Source organism: Glycine soja, chromosome 11 (assembly GCF_004193775.1).
Source record: "Glycine soja cultivar W05 chromosome 11, ASM419377v2, whole genome shotgun sequence".
Classification (NCBI taxonomy): domain Eukaryota; kingdom Viridiplantae; phylum Streptophyta; class Magnoliopsida; order Fabales; family Fabaceae; genus Glycine; species Glycine soja.
In genome coordinates this window covers 1303536-1323292 of record NC_041012.1, presented here as the reverse complement: position 1 = coordinate 1323292, position 19757 = coordinate 1303536, and the positions used below count along the sequence as shown (strand labels likewise).

At 33.5% G+C, this 19757-nt stretch overlaps 4 protein-coding genes across 4 annotated transcripts; 3 read left to right on the top strand and 1 right to left on the bottom strand.

Moving 5' to 3' along the window:
- The first annotated feature begins 657 nt into the window (after positions 1 to 657).
- On the top strand, positions 658 to 5295 carry LOC114376375 (crooked neck-like protein 1). Its single transcript, XM_028334471.1, has 7 exons — positions 658 to 1916; positions 2007 to 2072; positions 3189 to 3333; positions 3420 to 3638; positions 4205 to 4397; positions 4516 to 4711; positions 4984 to 5295. Exons 1-7 carry the CDS (start codon positions 760 to 762, stop codon positions 5093 to 5095), a joined length of 2088 nt encoding a protein of 695 aa, XP_028190272.1. The 5' UTR covers positions 658 to 759; the 3' UTR covers positions 5096 to 5295.
- A 682-nt stretch (positions 5296 to 5977) lies between these two features.
- LOC114375249 (mitochondrial adenine nucleotide transporter ADNT1-like) lies at positions 5978 to 9116 on the bottom strand. The gene is made up of 8 exons (XM_028333020.1): positions 8857 to 9116; positions 7758 to 7806; positions 7445 to 7608; positions 7305 to 7342; positions 7021 to 7133; positions 6773 to 6886; positions 6355 to 6696; positions 5978 to 6257 (listed from the first exon to the last, which is right to left on the bottom strand). Exons 1-8 carry the CDS (start codon positions 8943 to 8945, stop codon positions 6174 to 6176), a joined length of 993 nt encoding a protein of 330 aa, XP_028188821.1. The 5' UTR covers positions 8946 to 9116; the 3' UTR covers positions 5978 to 6173.
- Positions 9117 to 13298: 4182 nt separating this feature from the next.
- On the top strand, positions 13299 to 14239 carry LOC114375625. Its single transcript, XM_028333455.1, has one exon. It carries the CDS (start codon positions 13322 to 13324, stop codon positions 14006 to 14008), a length of 687 nt encoding a protein of 228 aa, XP_028189256.1. The 5' UTR covers positions 13299 to 13321; the 3' UTR covers positions 14009 to 14239.
- A 2545-nt stretch (positions 14240 to 16784) lies between these two features.
- On the top strand, positions 16785 to 19757 carry LOC114374077 (protein SEH1-like). Its single transcript, XM_028331674.1, has 8 exons — positions 16785 to 17030; positions 17218 to 17329; positions 17651 to 17751; positions 18005 to 18082; positions 18211 to 18366; positions 18616 to 18728; positions 18984 to 19110; positions 19267 to 19757. The coding sequence occupies exons 1-8, from the start codon at positions 16869 to 16871 to the stop codon at positions 19396 to 19398; spliced, it is 981 nt and encodes a 326-aa protein (XP_028187475.1). The 5' UTR covers positions 16785 to 16868; the 3' UTR covers positions 19399 to 19757.

Genomic DNA, 19757 nt, shown 5'->3' with positions numbered 1-19757 from the left:
AATGTTAACTTTTTGTTTTTAATTTTTTATATTTTATATTTTGATTGTTGATATATTTATCATGATTATTTTTTTAAAAATAAATTATAATTTTATTATTTTTATATTATTTTTTATTTTTTAACTACTTTATAATTTACATGTGTTTTTTTAATTAGTAATTATAATTTGTATTGAATTTATTTTTTTAATCCAAATTTTATAATTTATTTTATCATCTTTCTTGTTGAGTATGATAATTTTGATTTTTTTAATTCATAAAATCATTTCATAAATTCATATTTTAAATATATTAAGATTCAAACTACCAAATCTTTATCATAAAAGCTTTCTAAAAAAAATCTTAAAATTAATTATATTTCTATAAAATCTTGTGAAGCATCCTGTAAAGTTGGTTTAATGAAGTATTGTAAATTAGATTTCATCTTCCAACTAATTTTTTATTTCTAAATGAAAATGAAAATATGATTACGACTTATTGTAATTTTCTTTTATTCCAAAGTTGTAAAAGAGACCACAACTTCTCATGTCTTCTTTTATTTTACTTTAATTAATTAATTAATAGGTTTGGTTTTTAAATTTCTAAAATATATTTTTATCTTTAATCTTTAATTTAACAATATGATATATGTTAGTATCTGGAGTAAAGCTTAAAATCGTGTAAATACAGGTCAAAGCAATAGTTACTATACCGGAAAAACACTCTTCCCCAATCTCGTTAGCCGTTAGGGTTTACGGAGAGAGAGAGAGAGAATAGCAATGTCTTCGTCGAAAGATGCAGACCCAAGCCTGGGTTACCTGACTCGCAAGGACACGGAGGTTAAGCTTCCTCGTCCAACCAGGGTCAAGAACAAAACCCCCGCTCCGATTCAAATCACCGCCGAGCAGATTCTCCGCGAGGCACGTGAGCGCCAAGAGGCCGAGATCCGCCCTCCCAAGCAGAAGATCACCGACCCCACCGAGCTCGGCGAGTACCGTCTCCGCAAGCGCAAGGAGTTCGAAGACCTAATCCGCCGCGTTCGATGGAACATCGGCGTCTGGATCAAGTACGCGCAGTGGGAGGAATCTCAGAAGGACTTCAAGCGCGCGCGTTCCGTCTGGGAGAGAGCCTTGGAGGTGGATTACAAGAACCACACACTATGGCTCAAATACGCAGAGGTGGAGATGAAGAACAAGTTCATAAACCACGCGAGGAACGTTTGGGACCGCGCCGTGACGCTTCTGCCCCGGGTGGATCAGTTATGGTACAAGTACATTCACATGGAGGAGATGCTCGGCAATGTCGCCGGTGCCAGGCAGGTTTTCGAGCGGTGGATGAAGTGGACCCCTGACCAGCAGGGATGGCTCTCTTACATCAAGTTTGAATTGAGGTACAATGAAATTGAGCGCGCCAGAGGGATTTTCGAGCGGTTTGTTGAGTGCCACCCTAGGGTTGGGGCTTGGATTCGCTATGCCAAGTTTGAGATGAAGAATGGCGAGGTTGCGAGGTCGAGGAACGTGTACGAGAGAGCCGTGGATAAGCTCTCCGATGACGAGGAAGCAGAGCAGTTGTTTGTTGCTTTTGCCGAGTTTGAGGAAAGGTGTAAGGAGACTGAGCGTGCAAGGGCTATATATAAGTTTGCTCTTGATCATATTCCCAAGGGAAGGGCAGAAGATTTGTATCGTAAGTTTGTCGCATTTGAGAAGCAGTATGGTGACAGGGAAGGGATTGAGGATGCTATTGTTGGGAAGAGAAGGTTTCAGTATGAGGACGAAGTGAAAAAGAATCCTTTAAATTATGATTCCTGGTTCGATTACATAAGGTTGGAAGAAAGTGTGGGGGATAAGGAGAGAATCAGGGAGGTCTATGAGAGGGCTATAGCCAATGTTCCTCCGGCTGAGGAGAAGCGCTACTGGCAGCGCTATATCTATTTGTGGTATGCTTGATTTGGATTTCATTTTTCCCGTCTTCTTGTTTAGTCACTGTTTTGATATTTTGTCCTAATGTTTATTATTCGATAATTTAGGATTAATTATGCACTCTATGAAGAGCTTGATGCTGGAGACATGGAGCGAACAAGGGATGTGTACAAGTATGTAGCGTTTTATGAACTTGAAGTTTGGGAATTTATAACTGCATTATGCTTGATTTGAATGTTGCTAATCACTGTTATGTTTAAGTCTCTGTTTTGTTCATCAACTAGCACTTAACCCTTTGCAATGGACAAGGAATAATCAAACTAATTAATTATGACTTTATATCAAATACAATAAGTTTTCCATATTTTCAGTAATCTTTATCAGCCGTTAATTATGAAATAATTACTTCAACAATTCAAGCTATTTGAGTCATTATCTTTAGTGTTGTATTGTCAAAGCATAAGTACTCAATACATAGCTATACATACTTGAAAAGTTCCGTGTATCATATATTAATTGGTGTCACCAATGCCCACCGTGTTAACTTACTGGATGAGACTGTGTGATCTCATCTAACAACAGTGGCTTAATTTGGAAGATTGTTGTTAGAATGGAACTACTAAAAAATGTTGAATGAATATCATATCCCCCCTTCCTCTTTCACAGCTAAATATAGAGCAGATAAAAAGAATAGATGCCCTTAGTAACTGCTGAAATAAAAAGGGACAGTAATTCAGTAATCATAGATTGCAGGTGTTTCCTTTGCATGCTCGTGCACCAAGCATATATAAGCACTCCGATAATGAATGTTTGTCTGTTTTTTAATTTAGTCTTGTATGGAATGTCTCTTTCAGAGTTGCATCTAGTAGATATTTCACTGAACAAAACTTAGAACAGTTCCTTAAGTGCTTTTTGTGCTTTTTGCCAAGTAGAATTTGAGTTTCACCTTGATTATTCATGTAATAAATGTTTACATTAAAGCTCAACAAAGTGAAACTTCAATTCTAATGGGAAAGCAGCACCAAAAACACCTAAGAATATAATTTTTGTCATACTTGTCATGAGTATCAGCAATTAGTTAGTTAGAAAAGTCTCTGTTACAATTGTTTTGATAATTGTATCAACAGTAAATTGGTTAAACCAGCGGACATCACATATCACATATAAAATAAAGGAAGAGTGGAGACTCTAGAATTTTCTGGGATTAACTGAGTTGTTGTTTATACCAGATTCTTCAATCACAGTTGTATTGACCTTACTGATGTTCTCTGTGACTTCCATTTCTTTAGGGAGTGTCTCAATCAGATACCTCACCTAAAGTTCTCGTTTGCAAAGATATGGCTTCTAGCAGCCCAGTTTGAAATACGTCAGCTGAATCTCAAGGCCGCTCGTCAAATATTAGGAAATGCCATTGGAAAGGCTCCTAAAGATAAGGTAATTCTCTGAAGATGCAAATATTATAACTTCTTTTCATTGCAGCTTAATTAACTTTTTCACACATCTTTACTCTTTGACAACAGATTTTTAAGAAGTATATAGAGATAGAACTGCAGCTTGGTAATATAGATCGATGCAGAAAGCTGTATGAAAAATATCTGGAGTGGTCGCCTGAAAATTGTTATGCTTGGAGCAAGTATGCAGAACTGGAGAGATCTTTATCTGAGACTGATCGAGCTCGAGCAATTTTTGAGCTTGCAATCGCTCAACCAGCTTTGGACATGCCTGAGCTGTTGTGGAAGGTACACAAATTTATTTCTTGTGCAAGAAAATGACTGCACACACTTGCATTTAAATTTTTGGCTTATTCTTGATGTAGCACAGAATTTACTTAAATTTTGGGGTTGTATGGAAAGGGAAGTTATAGAAATATGTTGGGTAGCTTTTTATTTAAATATAAATCTCAGTAGCTCACTTTAGGGAGAGCCATTATACTAAAAACATTGGAAAAGTAGGCGATAAGAAAAAATATTCAAGCCTTGACTTTACAAAATTACGAATGATTAAGGCATTCAATGAATATAAGTTTGGGTTTTAACATTTTCATTGCTTTTGGGTTCAGTTCAGTTAAAATTTGAGCCCGAAAAACATTGAATATCATCTTTCACTATGTGTATGCACATTATTTTTCTGTTTTTATAATTGTATGATCTGTTGAACCCTCATCTTTCACTATGCATAGACAACAAATGGACTTAAACTCCCCTTTATCATTCCTTTTAACTTTTATTGTTGTCTTCTACTGCATAACTTGATAACATTTACATATTGGTCATAATGTAACTATAAATTTGTGAATTTAAAACAGGCATACATTAACTTTGAGACTGCTGAGGGTGAATTTGAGAGAGCAAGAGCACTTTATGAAAGGCTTCTTGATCGAACAAAGCACTTGAAGGTATGGTTAAGTTATGCAGAATTTGAGGCAACAGCTATGGATATGGACAGTTTAGACTTACCAGAAGATGAACAAAAGAAGCAATGCATTCAGTGTGCTAGAAGTATGTGAATCCAGTGCTGTGCTCTTGTGCTGTTAATTTTTTATTGTTTGTTTTCAGTTTGAATATAAGTGGACTAATTTTCTGATTCTCTTTATATCTTGTTTTGTGCCTGCATCAGGGGTGTTTGAGCAAGCTCTTAACTACTTCAGATCATCAGCTCCAGATTTGAAAGAAGAAAGGGCAATGCTATTGGAGAAATGGCTCAACATGGAGGCTACGTCTGGAGAGTTGGGTGATGTTAGCTTAGTCCAGTCTAAACTGCCCAAGAAGCTCAAGAAGAGAAGGCATGTTGCCACTGAAGATGGTTCTACTAGGTATGTAACTAACTCTGTTTATCTTTCGACTAGTTCCCAAGGGTTAGTTGATATGGTTTCATATGCAATATGGTGACAGCTATTCTGTGGATTTATTTCCCAAGGTACAATATTTGAAGGTTCACTTGAGCCTTCAGCTTCTTGCATGTTGGCAAGACCATTTGTTGTCTACGCATTGTTAATTTTATAACTATCGACATTTTTCTTTCTATCTTAACTTTTGTAAGACTTCTTTTTTTCAAACTTCATTTCCTGTTAATTTGATTTTGCAGAATTGAAGAATTCATCGACTATTTATTCCCCGAGGAAAGCCAGACAACCAATCTCAAGATCTTGGAAGCTGCTTACAAATGGAAGAAGCAAAAATTGTCTTCTGATGATTAACAATATCTTGTAGCTGCTATACTTCTAGCGTGTATATATGGGCTAGATTTTGTTCTTATACAAACGGCAAAAACCGTAGCTTCTGCATTTGAGGAATGTGTGTCGCAACCAGGATTGTAACGTCGATGGACCCAAAAAAAACTTAAAATATGTTTGAAAAAAAATGTAAAACTTATTTAAAACAATTTTTTTTATTGCAACTGAATTTTGAATTTAGGAATCAAATCAATCAATTGTGCGTAAAGAATGTATTGCTATTCTACATGTAAAAATATTTTACTTCTAATTAATTAAGAAAATTATTAAAATTTGTCCTACCTTGATTTTTTTTTTCTAATTGGCCTTCATTATATTTTTTTTAATTGAGTCCTTGGGATTAGTACTGTTAATATGTTGTTAGTTTTATTTTTATTTATGGGGTGTTTGTGTCACATTTTTGGAAATGTTATTCTTATAATATGTGAATATCATTTTTGGGTATTTATAAAAAAATGTTTGGTTAAATTATTAATATTTTGAAAATATTTTTAAATGGGAATATAAATGTAAGAAAATATTGTAAGAAAATTATAACATTACGAGGAATCAATAATATTGAATACTTTTAAAAAACTTATAATAAACAAAGAAATGTGTATTTCTTTTTTTACACTAGAATCCTAGGGATTAGTTTTAATGTGTTGTTAGTTTCATTTTTATTCAGGCGCGTTTGTTTTTCAGAATTTTTTTTATATTTTCAGAAATGTTATTCTTATAATATGGGAATATCATTTTTGGATATCTTAAACAAAATATGTCTGGTTAAATTTTTAATATCTTGGGAATAATTTTTAAAATATGTGCATCATGCCCGATAAAGTGCCTACAGTGTGGCTTCTCACATGCTCACACAAAACTTATTGCTAATTTACTACTGAATGAAAATAGTATGCAGAGTAAAGATAACCCGTGGATATCGTTAGGATTTACTGCTAGTATTTTACAATTGAATCTTGAAATTTCATTTATAGAAAATGAAATAATAAATTACCACCTCTGGCAACTTCCTCTAAAATCCCAAAACGAATTGCTAAATTCTTCAGTCAGATATTCTCATTTCTACACCAAGAATGTCCTTGACCATCTCGTATGTCACGAAAGCAATAGCTATAGAAGGGACAACCTGAAAAGAATGGAGTTTGCAATCAAAATGTTTCTCGGCCTGCCGTATTATTATTATAACATGATGACAAGGAAGTTAAGCAAATGGATCAACTGACCTTCACTGAATTGGGAACTAGGCCCTTGTATAATGCTCCAAATCCTTCATGCTGCACAGTTTTCCTGAATGCATCAACCATGCCAGTATACTCAATTTTGCTCTTCCCTTCACCAGCAACTACTGAAGCAGCAGCATCTTTCCATCCCACCATTTGCATTCTTCGGCGAATGACATCAAGTGGGTAAGCCACAGTCTGGCCAACAGTTCCAGCAGCAGCTCCACATGCAAGCCTTGTCGTCACACTTAGCTCAGAGTCTTGAGCTATCCCAAATGGTTTAGATCGAATCAACCAGTCTTTCAGAGATTCATATACGGAAAAATTAAGACCCACATACGGTATCTGCAGACAAGAATCAGATGTTACTACCAAATACACATCTTTTCAGGACAAGAATCTAAATTTATTTTTCACTTACAACTCCTATGACTGATGGTAGCCAGCCTTTATACAAAGCTCGAGGGCCTTCTTCCCGGAAGACTGTTGAAAGAGCATGAAAAATTCCTCTGTACTGACAAGGAGATGCTTCTGTCTACAGAATCATTGAAAATCAAATTGAAGTTACAGCCAACAGCCAAGCAAATGATTCAATGAAGCATCTTTATCTTCCACAAACAACACTTGTAGAAGCAAATCCAAATGAACCAAAATTCCAAAACAACTTACCTGAACGGTTAGCCTTCCTCGCACCATGTCCATTGGATAAGTGGCAGACATGGCAATGATTCCCGCGCATGCGCCAGCTCCTAGACGCAGAATAGGAGTGAGCTGTGCTTCTTCTGCAAAATTATATATATAAGTTGGTTTGGGGAATGAAAATCAAGTAATCAAGCCTTAAAAGGGTAGGAAAGCACATTAATTATGAATCACATGTCCGAGACAAAAAGTACATAAATCAAATGCATGATACTATGATAGAGTTATTTAATCGAGAGGTGATTTTATTGTACCATTTCCAGGTTGCCGCTGATAGAGCCATAAAATACCCCTGCATTAGTATTAAGCATATTTAGAGGGAGACTGATTAAATTAACAAATTTAAAACAGAGCAATGAAAAAAATATCAGAATAGAAATGTGGAGAAGCATACATGGAAGCTTGCTCATAGCTAAAGAACTTCACTGCTGAATTTGGGACTATACGAGCACAATTTGTTCCGTTTCCTTTAAACATTCCTCTAAAACCCTCAGTTTTCCATATATATTTTAAGCCTTGAATTGTTCCATTGTATTTTATATCTTGACGATTTTGAACCTGCATTTTCAAAAAAGCAATTTGTTTTATTCACCGAACAACAGAGTATATAAACATATTCCTCCCCCTTGAAAACATATTTTTCTACATCAATTCAAGCAACCAACCATCCAAGATAACAGTAGTTGTTATAACTTAACGGGAACTACCTGCAGCAGAATCTTCAATCGCTCCAGAGGAGCTACAGCAGTTCGTGACCTATAATAGAAGTTAGATATATAATGCTTGACTATATCATAGTGCAAGATCAAAAGTCAAAACCAGTATGATACATGTAAAATATAAGGCAAAATAATCTGATATTGAAAAATAAACGCCGCACATAACATTCCATATACTTGTCTTTTTTTTTCTTCATATATACGCATTTTAAAAATTCATCAGAAATGAAAAGATTTTTTTTTATTCTCTCATTTTTAATGTCTGTAAAACATTGTCTGAGGTAAACACTGCGTCATCGATCCAAGAAAAAGCTATATCTATGTAGCTTGTTTTGTATTCTTAATGACAAATAGTCAAATACCAATAATTTTAGTAATATTTTAAACAAACATGTTTAGGACACCAGAAAAAAAGTATTAACATGTCCCGAAACAGACTTCAACCCATTAGATTTGACTATCATCCTATTCCTATGGATCCTAACCAATTTTTATATTTGACTTTAATGGAATAAAAATAATATACACAGCCTTTTTTTGAGTTACATTATTTATATAATATTTTTTACATTTTAAAATATTATTATTTCTTATTTCCCTCCATCACGTACATTAATTATTTTATTCAACATTTTCCTTTCTTTTATCTCTATCTTTGTTGCATTATTTTTTTTTTATATAACAATTCACATAAATTTAATTTCTCTTTTTTATTATAATTGGAAAAAAGATTTAACAATTTTTGAACAAACTAATATTTGTCTTTTGTTTTTCCTAACGTATTGAAAGGGGGAGAGTAAGATATTAAACAAGCCCATTGAACCCGAATAATTATTAGTCCAGCAAATATAATGAATGACATACAAGAAAATTATATGAATGGTATAAGAGAAAATTCAGATTTCACGATCACAGCGTAGAAATATAATGACCTCGAGCATGCAACATAGTGAAAACACCTCAAGAGAACAAGAGAGGCAATAATCGCAAGAAGAAAGAAAAAAAAAAGGGAAAAACAACAACAGTATATAGAAAAGGTGTGCGCAACCACTACGAAAAGAAAAAATTAACGCAGAGAGAAACTCACACTCCTCCGGCAACTCCGCCGGCGAGGAGAGACTTGCAGATGCTGAGAAACTCGAGAGTTGGAGGTTTCACACCATCATCTGCAGCCATTGCTGAGGCAGTGAGAGATCGATTTTGCACTTGAAAGAAAGAAGGATGAGAGAAATTAAGAAAAGTAGAGGGTGTAACAGAATACAAAGCGAAACGAAAAATTTTCTTGTTGGCGGATTTCCCTTTCGAAAAGTTAGAATTATATATGCGCGCGTCTCCACATAACGTGTGAAGCTGAAGTGAGATTATTTTTGTTTTTGGTGACAGTTTCGTCAAGCAAAGAACAACCGCATGGTCGCGACTTAGAGATGAGAGCATATCACATCTAGTCAGGATCTCCTACTATAGCCTACGTCATGTTTTGTTTTTAAAAAGTCTTCGTAATCTCACATGTTCATTTAATTATTTAAATCAAAAGTTATTCTTTACCCTTAAAGCGGATAAACACATTCACCAAGTAAGAATGCATTATAAATGGTTTATGAGTTTATTCCATGTCACATGTAAACAATGTTTGTTTTCATGTTTTGACTTTGAAACGGTCCTGTATATATAGATATATATATTAAATGATTTAATTCTCTTTCGGTGTGTATAATCTTGTTATTTACCCATCCTGAGAAGAGATTAGGGTCTAGAATCTGACATTGCCATTTGATATATATGTTTCTAATTTGATAATGCATTTATAAAAAATAAATGATGAATTAATCAATCAATGATTGAGACATTGATAAGTGTTAGGATAGATTTATCTTTATTCTTGTTTGCATCATAATTTTGATATGGTAGTTTATTTGGACTTGAATGGGAATGAAATAATATCATATGAATTATATATAAACCTGATTTGTTAACCTAATATATCAATTTTAATATTATATATAACTAATTTATAAAACTATAGAAGCGTAAAACTAAAATTAAATATATTTAATAGTATATATTTCAAAATAAAATAAATGTAATACTATGTTGTGTAAAATGTTAACCATTAAGTTAAGAAATCTTATTATTAGTACATAATTGTTAAAAAAAAAGATATACATTTTTAACATAACATAAAACTTCACACAAACTTATACTTAAAATCTATAAATTTAATAATTGATGTAAAAAAATATCAATTTAATTTTTACAATTTGAATTTATCAATTTTTTTAAAACAATGATAACATCATTTCATACACGTATGTTGTTATAAATTATGAAATATGAAGCTATGGGCAAATCATTTTAGTTAGTTTTTATTATTTTTTATTAGCTAAAAAGTTTGTTTGACTTTTTAATAGACAAGTTTTTAAAAATAATTTTTAAATTTTTAATAGTTTCTAATATTTAGTTTTTTATATTTTATTTTCATCTTATCTTTAAAATATTTATGTTATTTTATATTTTTCAAATTTTTCAACAATAAATTTTACCAAACACTTATAATTTAATAAACTATCTTAAAAAAATTTAGTTAGTTTTCTAGTTAATTATATCCAACATAATTTTTTTTAAGAATGAAATATGAAGTTATTAAAATATTAGTTATTTGATTAATTCCATTAACAAGTATAAACAATACTTGATCGAAAGAAATTGGACAAGTTAGAAATGTTTGGTGGAGTGATTTGTGATAATTTTTGGGCCATCTCCCTTGGAAGTTAAAGTGGGCCTGGGCCAGATGAATATAGGAAGCAGCAACAACAACTTGCGGTGGTGTCCGTGTTTGTTGGATATTCAAATCCACCCGCAGCCTGAGACGTACAAATCGGCTACATTCGTAAATTGTGGCATGCATGCTTTGGCGACAGATTATTCCATCCTTAATTTGTTGCAACTAAAGCAAAAATGCTTCCCTTGTTTTATTGGGAATAACAAAAAAGAACTATGCATTCGCTGAAAAACAAGAAACTAATTAAAGTCATATACTGGTTGAATTTTTTTATTTTTAAGAAAACTAATTGTGCGGACGTATGGGTAGACATTTGAAATTAAATATATCGTATAATTGTATATATTTAGATTACCTAAAACTTAATAAATGAGAATCAAAATTAATAAGATTGATTGAAAGAAACTAACACTTCAATTAAATAAAAAAAAATATTTTAAAAATAATAATATTAAATGAAGTAAAATTAGTTGAAATCTTCTTATATTTATATTTAAGAAAAAAATTATATTTTTTCTCTGGTTATATGATCTTTTCTATACTTCATAGGAGTGCTCATAAGCTCATTTTGTTGTTGTTGTTTTGGTTCATTCACTTTATTGGCATGCAAAAATCATGTAACCTTTCAAGATTTTTTAGTGAAGGACGATAATAATCATTCCTTGGTCGGGCGGGGGAATGATTGTTCCTTGTAAATGGAATGAATTAATGCTGTTCTGTTTACCAACATACTCGTTAGTTTGCTTGGCACTAATTTCAGAATTTAACGAAAATACACAGATAATGTAAAAAAAAGTCTCATTTAATTACAAATTATAGATAATAGTAGTACTAATTTATAAAAATTATTTTAAAAATCGTATTTAAAATATTTTTATTAATTGAAAGTATAAAAATCTTTACATTAACTCTTAATTTTATGTCATCAATTTATTAAAACAGTTTTTAAGTTATAATGGAATCATGGGTTATTGAAACGCTGCCCCCATGCTTTCACTCCATTGGGCCGAGCCCATCTGTTCCTTTTTCTCTTCATGCTAGATCCAGTTTTTAGACAGTTTCCTACCATTTTCAACACTGAATAGAGCGCTTTAAAGTAATAAAAAAAAATTTAAAACAACAATTTTCATTTTATTTTAGCTTGGATCAAAAACATCTAAAATATAACATCAATATTCAGAATTTTTAAACTCCAAACATAACATACAGTTAAGAAAGGCAAAGTTATGCTATAAGAGTAACACCAAATGTAAAACTAGAATAAGATTGAATGGATAAGAGAAAAAAATGAAAAAAATATATCACGGATTTGATTTTTTTATTAACAAAATTAAACATTTTAATAACTAATATTTATCGATAAAAAAATAAAAAAAAATTAAATATGCTATGAATTCAAACAACACATTCAAATCAAAATAAGTGGAAGCATAATCAGATATCGACACTTGCCTCCAGCCATGGCAAAACAAATACTTGTCACTCTACCTGTTTAGTTACAACTTGCTTAACCTTCATTTGCTCAAACTCAACCATGTTTTGTTTCTAAAGAGAGGAGTAGGTTTAGTGATCCAAAGCAAAGAATACGTTCAGATTCAATATAGAACTGTAACTATCAGAGCGAGTGGGTACAAATCAAATGTCCGGAACATTTTTTTGCTAAAATAATGGGTTGCATATGACTGCAAAGATATAGATTTCCTTTTCCACATATTCAATTCCATGCAATGCTTGACTGTAGCAGAATTTCTATTATTTGCTCTGGAGTTGAATGTGAAACAATAACAAAAGATTCTTTCAATAATTTGCATAAGGAAAAATTCTAACATTTCATACAATAGAGTACGAGAATCTTCAAACTGCATATATGCTGTCGAATTCTTCCTAGAAATCACCGATCAGGTAATGAGTTTTTATTTATTTATTATTTTGCAGTTATATGAAGTTAACTAATTCACTGATAAAAAACTAATTAGTCCAACCAATTAGACTTCAACGGTTAGGCTTATTCGATCCTGCTAATTTGCATGTATGACCTCACATTCCCAAATAATTGTTCTTTTTGCCTCTTGCGTAGTTGTGTCTATAGGCAAAAAGAAACACTTACTAGCATGCCATGCATCTCACATGAGTCACATCGGATGATATTTAAAGACAACTCATGCATATAACATCATCCATGAAAATCGCCATAACAAGTAATTAACAAGCAGTCTATTGCATTAATGATCTTATTTAATTTATATAGTTCGTGTTGGAAGAAAGGAAGGAAAAGAAAAGGTTATGAATTCAAATTCTTTTATTAACAAAAAAAACCATTAACCACTAATATTTAAAAATAAATAAAACCAATTCGTTCTCTTCCTATTTCACTTTTTTATTATATAGTATAATATAACTTTGTATACAAATTTTTTGTACCAGTCTAATTTCTCTTATTATATTGCACCCACAATGCAAAGGTAACTTTTAGGATTACATGCACAATCCCGTTTCCCCACTTGTTTTCGTTTGTTTTATTTCTATTAAACCATCATATGAATCATACACGATTGAAGAATGCAATAAAGATTTAAAAAAAATTAAAGCTGATCTGTAACTGAAATATCTCCATTTGACCAATACTTAGCTAGCTAGCATGTAACAACAATATGAACAGCTACCATTTAGAAAATGCATGGAAAGTTAACATATATATATATGGTCCTCATATGGCAGAACGTGAAGAGGCTAGCTTATATGGCGACGGTAATCGTTTTCTTGGTCACTAGTCATGACTAACGCGTTTGATCCTTCACCAACCATTACAAAAGGAAAAATGAAAGCGATTAAACGAAAGGTCACTCTCTTTAATCTTCTTGAATTCATCCTATTCCTATTTAATATAGTTTTGGCACATACAAAAAAGACAGGACAGTCTCACAGGATTCTTGGCAGCGCTGAATGCATTATGGAGAAACTTGATTTGGCGACAAAATCATCATCGTATCCTCCTAGTAATAATGTTTGGGACTGTGGCAGCACGCTGTATGACTCGTTCGAGCTCAACTCCTTCAAACGCCAACTCGACTCAGCTATAGCTAATTCCCCTATAAGTAGAACCCTCTCCATGCCTCATTTACCGGAACGTTCACTTCACGCGCTGTCAGAGCAACCTGCGACGGTCATGTCCCGAAAGTCCTTCAAAATTTCTCGCTCCTTTCAGAAACTCCTTCGCTCCGTTTTCAAGTCCAACAATAAATCCACCACTACATCCACTAGTTTGAGTTTCCAAGTGCCAGAGAAATACTCCAGAGAACGTTTCTACGTTGTTTATGATAAGTCTGGACCGGTTCTCTCCACCATCCCAGAAGTTCCGGAATTTGAGATCGGTGCACTTTCGCCGGAGATCTCTTCCTTCGTCAGAAGGTCAGCGTCGGAGCGCTTCACTCCCACCGCAATCGGTGTTTCCTGCGCTTAAATAGTTAGCACAAATCTCTCTGGTCTTATTTGTTTTTACTCAACTTGAGTAGGAGATGTAATTCAGTTTCAATTTCAGGATTTGAAGTCAATGTTAGTGGTTAAGATATTTTTGTTAATCAACCTTATTGCCCTCGTATTGTATTTGTAATCAACTATACTAGCATATGTGAATTAGCGCGTGAATGATTTCTGTTTGAAATACTACTATTTCAGATGGTTCGCGAGGCAACTTTTGTTCTTATTTACTAATGTTTGATGACATAGGAATCTGCAACTTGGATGAATATGTGCTATTCTATATAAAAGGATAGTTAAACTCCAACAACATTTTTTATCTCAATTTTTATTATTGGGATTTAGGAGAGAGAGCACAGGACCACAAAGTTAGACAGGAAAGGACCACTAGCTAGTGGCGATGGAGTTTGAAATTTAACATAAACGTACCAGTACTATAGTTGAGTCAATATATGTCATAGGAATAATTTCATACTAAAAACATTGCACAAACATTTTACTTCTTCCGTCTCAAAATAATATTTGTTTTAAATTGTTTTATACATATAAAAAATACCTGCGTGGCATGTTTTGGCAACGTACATGGCCATGGCGCTAGCTTCTAATTGATGATGAGTATAGTCTAATTCCATTTGTGGTCTTCAAACATGACCTAATTGATGATGAGTATACTGCCAGTGACTTATTGTAACGTTGCTCCTCCTTTCATTCCAAAATCAATGATGTTTAATATTCTTTTAGACAGACTGAGAACATAAATATTCCAATAGAATTACTATTTAACTGGGAATAATTTTACCAAAATATCTTTATTTTTTTTCTTAATTTCAATAAATATATTATTAAGTCTTCTAAGAGAACATTATTTATCATATGATAAAATTAGAATAAATGTTTTAATATTTTATTGAAAAGTGAGAACATCAAAGAGGCAATCTGGGATGAGATAATTTTTAATCAAGCTAACTGTGATTCAGAGGCAATCTGGGATTTATGATGTTACAGGGCGTGGAGCAGGAGTAAAGCTTTCATCAAAGAGTTTGATCCATCTTTATATGTATCGCGTATAGACATCCTCAATTGTTTACTCCATCTAAGGTAGAGATGCCAATGGAAAAACTGCAATTATGTAGCAGTAGTTAATCGGGAATATAGATTACAGAGGGTGAGTCTTTGTTTTGTATGCTGCAAGGGCAGCATGGCTACATCGAGACCTTTTATGAGTTTGGTTGTTTCATCACCAAACTTGTGCTTTTATTGTGTAATTTTGTGAAGGGTTTTGACACTTCTTGTGGCAGAACCTTTTCACTTGCTAATATATATCTTTCATTTGCTGTGCAAAAAAAATAAAATGAAAAGAGGCTGGAGGAGTTAAAAATGTAACAATACTTTCAACATCGATCTCTGCCTCCAAAATGTAAATATCTAGCAATGTTCACCATATGCAATTTTGAGTCTGACAATGCCATGCATGATCAATCTTGGAGTTTCAGTAAATGTTACATATGCCTATGTCTATTTTCTATTCTCTGAACCTTGGGCCGCTACAAGCAACAGGAGTGACCATTCAACTAGCCAACACTGAAGCATCCAAGTAGGAATTGTAGAAGATATTATACTGAGTGAATGACTTAGTCTTCCCTGTAGAATATTTCTACATATTAGAAATGCAAGGAGACAATTCCACAAGAATATATTAACACCCCTTAGGAAACTGATTCTCATGACAGCCAAAACAAAGATTGGCGTACAACATGAAAAGTTGTCAATGGAGATTGACAAGGATATGGAGACCTTTAATATTTTACAAGCAATGATCCACAAGGAAAAAAAACATTATGTTTTTTCACATTAAAATGCTAGATGAGTTGGTAGAAGAATTCCTAAAGGAAGTTGATCAAAACAATTCCTCTTCCTCAATTGCTTCCGATACTAAACCCTTTTGGTATGTCCTCGTTCTAAAGAGAAGAAAAATGTGATCCATGTCAGAAGTTCTTGACATGTATAACGGGAACATGGTTTTGAATGTTGTTGCTATGAAATAAAAAAAAAAAAAAAAAGGTTGCAGAATCAGCAACCGATATAAAAATTAAAAAAAGGACAACTATCTAACCTAAATCCTCTATTAATAATAAATAAAAAGATAAACAACTTGGTTGTGGATGAAATCTCTGTACTTTCGTCTAGGAAACACCCCCTTGTATTGGAACTAAATCAGCAATTACCAAAACATCTCAAGTATGCCTATCTCAAAGAAAACGAAAGATTTTCAACGATTGTGGCAAAGAATCTTGATACAAAGTAGGAGGAGAAATTGTTGCAAGATTTGAAAAACAACTTGAAAGCAATTGAATGGATTAGCATACATTCACGCAGTATGCTTGCATCGCATAATGTTGAAAGATAATATAATTTACAAAAGAAAAAATGGTATTTAATGAATATTGTTTTAAGGTATTTTTCTTCTTCTTTCAGTTACAATTTATCAATACATAAAATTATATATTAATTTTTCAAATTTATTAAAAATTAATGTATTTTTATTTATTCTAAAGATGTAAAGAAATAACTATAAAAATATCAAACCAAATTCACTAAAAAAAAAAATTAAAACCCTACTATTAGAAATTAAAAATATAAATGACGAAAAATATGCAAATGAAAAGTTAATAAAAAAACTAAATAAATTAAATATTTTAAAAGATAAAAACAATGTCAGGTAGTTTTATATTTTAATTTTTCATTTAAAATAAACTTGTCGGAATGAATTGGATTGGTGGGCGTGTTAGTCCCGGAAACAAGTTTTTAGGTTTGGGCAGTTTGAGTGCTCAGTGAAGGAGAAAATGGCGAAGGAGTTGTTGACTCTTGATAATGGCACAACCTGCACATCATGGAACTATTCTGGCACCAGGCTCGCTGCGGGTTCCGCCGATGGCACTCTTTCAATCTTCGATTCCCGCGAGCCGCCTTCTTCTTCCTCCCTCCGTTCTACTTTCAAATCTAGGGTTCGTCTTTCGATTCTTTTCCACTTTCATTTGCTTTTATTCAATAATCTAATGTAATTCGGACTAGATCACTTTTATTAAAACACCAATAAATAAATTCTAAGTTCATTTTCTGTAATTCGGACTAAGATTCAGTTATCGACGATACCTACATTGTGTGTGCTTACTCTCCCCTGAAATTGTTAAGGTTCTAGAAGGAAACATCGTGAAGATTGTTTGGATTCCGCCAGAATATGGTGATGCAGTTGCGTGCATTTCTGCCGATGGAATTGTGTCATTGTGGGAGGAGGTCGCAGAAGGTATCATTAACTCTCTTTTTTCAGCTAAAATTGAAAAATACGCTTCTTATAATAAACACTCTATCGCTTGAGCTTAGGAGCAGAGTTGTACGATGGCTGTTAAAATGTTGGAAATAAACCCTGGTTTGGTGATACAATGTTGATGGCATGCTATGTTTATTGTTTTACATTTTCTGTACTTATTTTTACATCCACTAGTTTAATTTTCATACGTTTTCTGTTAACAGCTCAGAGCTTTTCATTCAATAAGTTACTACATCTTTTAAGGAGCTTTATCCAGTTAATGCTGAAAGTCTGAAAATTAAGGTTGCCTTTGTGCAGATTCCCAGTCTCTTCAGTGGAAGATGTGTAAAAGCTTTGGAAACAGTTCAAGCAAAGTCCTTGATGTTCAATTTGGAATCTCTCTTGCTAGTTTGAAAATGGTTAGATTATATAGCCTGAACAATTTAATTGATATTTATTTTGGAAATTGTGTTTTTTATATCTAAATTTCAAATAGTCATCTCATCTGTAATTTTATTTGTCAGTTTATTGGATGCAGTTTCACATTTTTATTTTATCTATTTCTCCCTGGTTACATTGTGGCTGCATTCTTTTATGTGAAATTCTGTAAGCATGCTTATATCTAGTGCACTAATTATTTACTCTTATTTATTAATTTTATGAACATTATAGGTTGCTGCATATTCAGATGGTAATGTAAGAGTTTTTGAGCTCTCGGATCCCTTGGAACTGAGAAACTGGCAGCTTCAGGTGATACTAACTTGTTTTACCTATTGCTCGAATTATACCTTCCCTTTGAGTCATGAAATGTCATACTAAATATTCTTACTGCTAGAATATCAACTTATTATTCTTTTATTTCTGTTCTCTCTTTTTAGGCTGAATTTCAAAATGTTATTGAGTCAGTGTCTTCATTTGGAAAGGCTTCATGCCTCTCAGCATCCATATCTTGGAATCCACAAAAAGGTGGAAGCCAGGAATCCAGCTTCCTTGTAGGCTTTAATTCAAATACACCAGAGCTTAATTCTTCTAAGGTAACTCAATGCTACAATTTTGCCCTGTTATTTTATTGATTTCAGCCGTAATATCTATACTTTTCTATGGTTGCATTTTGGAATTGTCTCTCCATCTCTGAACTGTGCATAACCTTGCAAATGATACAAGCTGTGACAATGTGAAAGATTTCAGTATTTCAACAGAAGAAATTTTTTCCACATCTTCCTTCTATTGGGTTTGGAGAGGGGGATTTTACATCTCTGGCATGTGATACTTTTCCCCCACAGGTTTGGGAATTTGATCAGGCTCATCAAAGATGGCTTCCTGTGGCAGAACTGGCACTGCCTGAGGACAAGGGTGATCAGGTTTATGCTGTTGCATGGGCACCAAATATTGGCAGGTAAATACTTGTAAAATTTTATAAAAATGACAATCACATTTATTGGCCTGGACTTCCTCATATAGCTTGGCTGGCATCAAAATGAGGTTGGATTGGCGTGATAGCCATGATTCCATATAAGTCAACTAATGTGAGGAACTTTGTTATACTAGGCTCAGACTGTGGTTATGTCTACCATCAGTCTTTACATTGTCAATGAAATGTGAAAGAACCTGTTCTGTTACAATCATATATTATGGTATGATTTTCTTGTAGACCATATGAGATCATTGCGGTTGCAACCCACAAGGGACTTGCAATATGGCATCTTGGATTGAACCCTGATCATGATGGAAGACTCCCAGTGGAGAGAGTTGCACTACTGTCAGGTCATGAGGGCATGGTATATGATTTTAGATTTGCCTCTTTATATGTTCAGGCCTACTTTTCAATTTGTTTTTCAGAGATCATACGTACGGATCTTGGAACTTAGCTTTTGATGGATTATATGACAAGGTGTTGCTTACTTACTGGATGTCCACCGTTAAATGTTTTTTAGGTGTGGCAAATGGAGTGGGATATGAGTGGAATGACTTTGGCTACTACAGGTCATGATGGAATGGTCCGATTGTGGCAGTCCAATCTCAATGGTGTTTGGCATCAGCAAGCTGCATTTGAACCCACTTCTTAGTCACTCGTCACCAAGTTATACCCAGCCGTTTTATGTGGAAAACGAATCTCGAATGATAACCGATATTTAAACCTCATTCAATTTGTCGTAAGCAGTAAGCTGGCCTGGGTTCTCTCTCTCCTTTTGTTTTTGCCCCCCCCCCCCCCCCCCCCCGAAGAATAGGATGAAGTGTATTCTGTTGTAATTTAGGTGGACAATATTCTCGTGCTACATGAAAGCTGTGATGCTAGATGCCTTTCATTTGCTCTCGTCACCGATGTACGTTGCTGTTTGTACAAATCATGCATTCGCTTTCTAGTATGTTTAACGATAAGATTTTCCTTGATGCTATATTGGAAATACACGTTTTACTTTGTCCA

Coding starts and splice junctions, on each gene's coding strand:
- LOC114376375 (XM_028334471.1), top strand. CDS start 760: ATGTCTTCGTCGAAAGATGCAGACCCAAGCCTGGGTTACCTGACTCGC. Junction 2,073..3,188: donor CGAACAAGGGATGTGTACAA/GTATGTAGCGTT, acceptor CCATTTCTTTAG/GGAGTGTCTCAATCAGATAC. Junction 3,639..4,204: donor TGCCTGAGCTGTTGTGGAAG/GTACACAAATTT, acceptor AATTTAAAACAG/GCATACATTAACTTTGAGAC.
- LOC114375249 (XM_028333020.1), bottom strand. CDS start 8,945: ATGGCTGCAGATGATGGTGTGAAACCTCCAACTCTCGAGTTTCTCAGC. Junction 7,807..8,856: donor GGCGGAGTTGCCGGAGGAGT/GTGAGTTTCTCT, acceptor CTTCTATTATAG/GTCACGAACTGCTGTAGCTC. Junction 6,697..6,772: donor TACCATCAGTCATAGGAGTT/GTAAGTGAAAAA, acceptor TCTTGTCTGCAG/ATACCGTATGTGGGTCTTAA.
- LOC114375625 (XM_028333455.1), top strand. CDS start 13,322: ATGACTAACGCGTTTGATCCTTCACCAACCATTACAAAAGGAAAAATG.
- LOC114374077 (XM_028331674.1), top strand. CDS start 16,869: ATGGCGAAGGAGTTGTTGACTCTTGATAATGGCACAACCTGCACATCA. Junction 18,367..18,615: donor CAGAGCTTAATTCTTCTAAG/GTAACTCAATGC, acceptor TTTCCCCCACAG/GTTTGGGAATTTGATCAGGC. Junction 18,729..18,983: donor TGGGCACCAAATATTGGCAG/GTAAATACTTGT, acceptor ATTTTCTTGTAG/ACCATATGAGATCATTGCGG.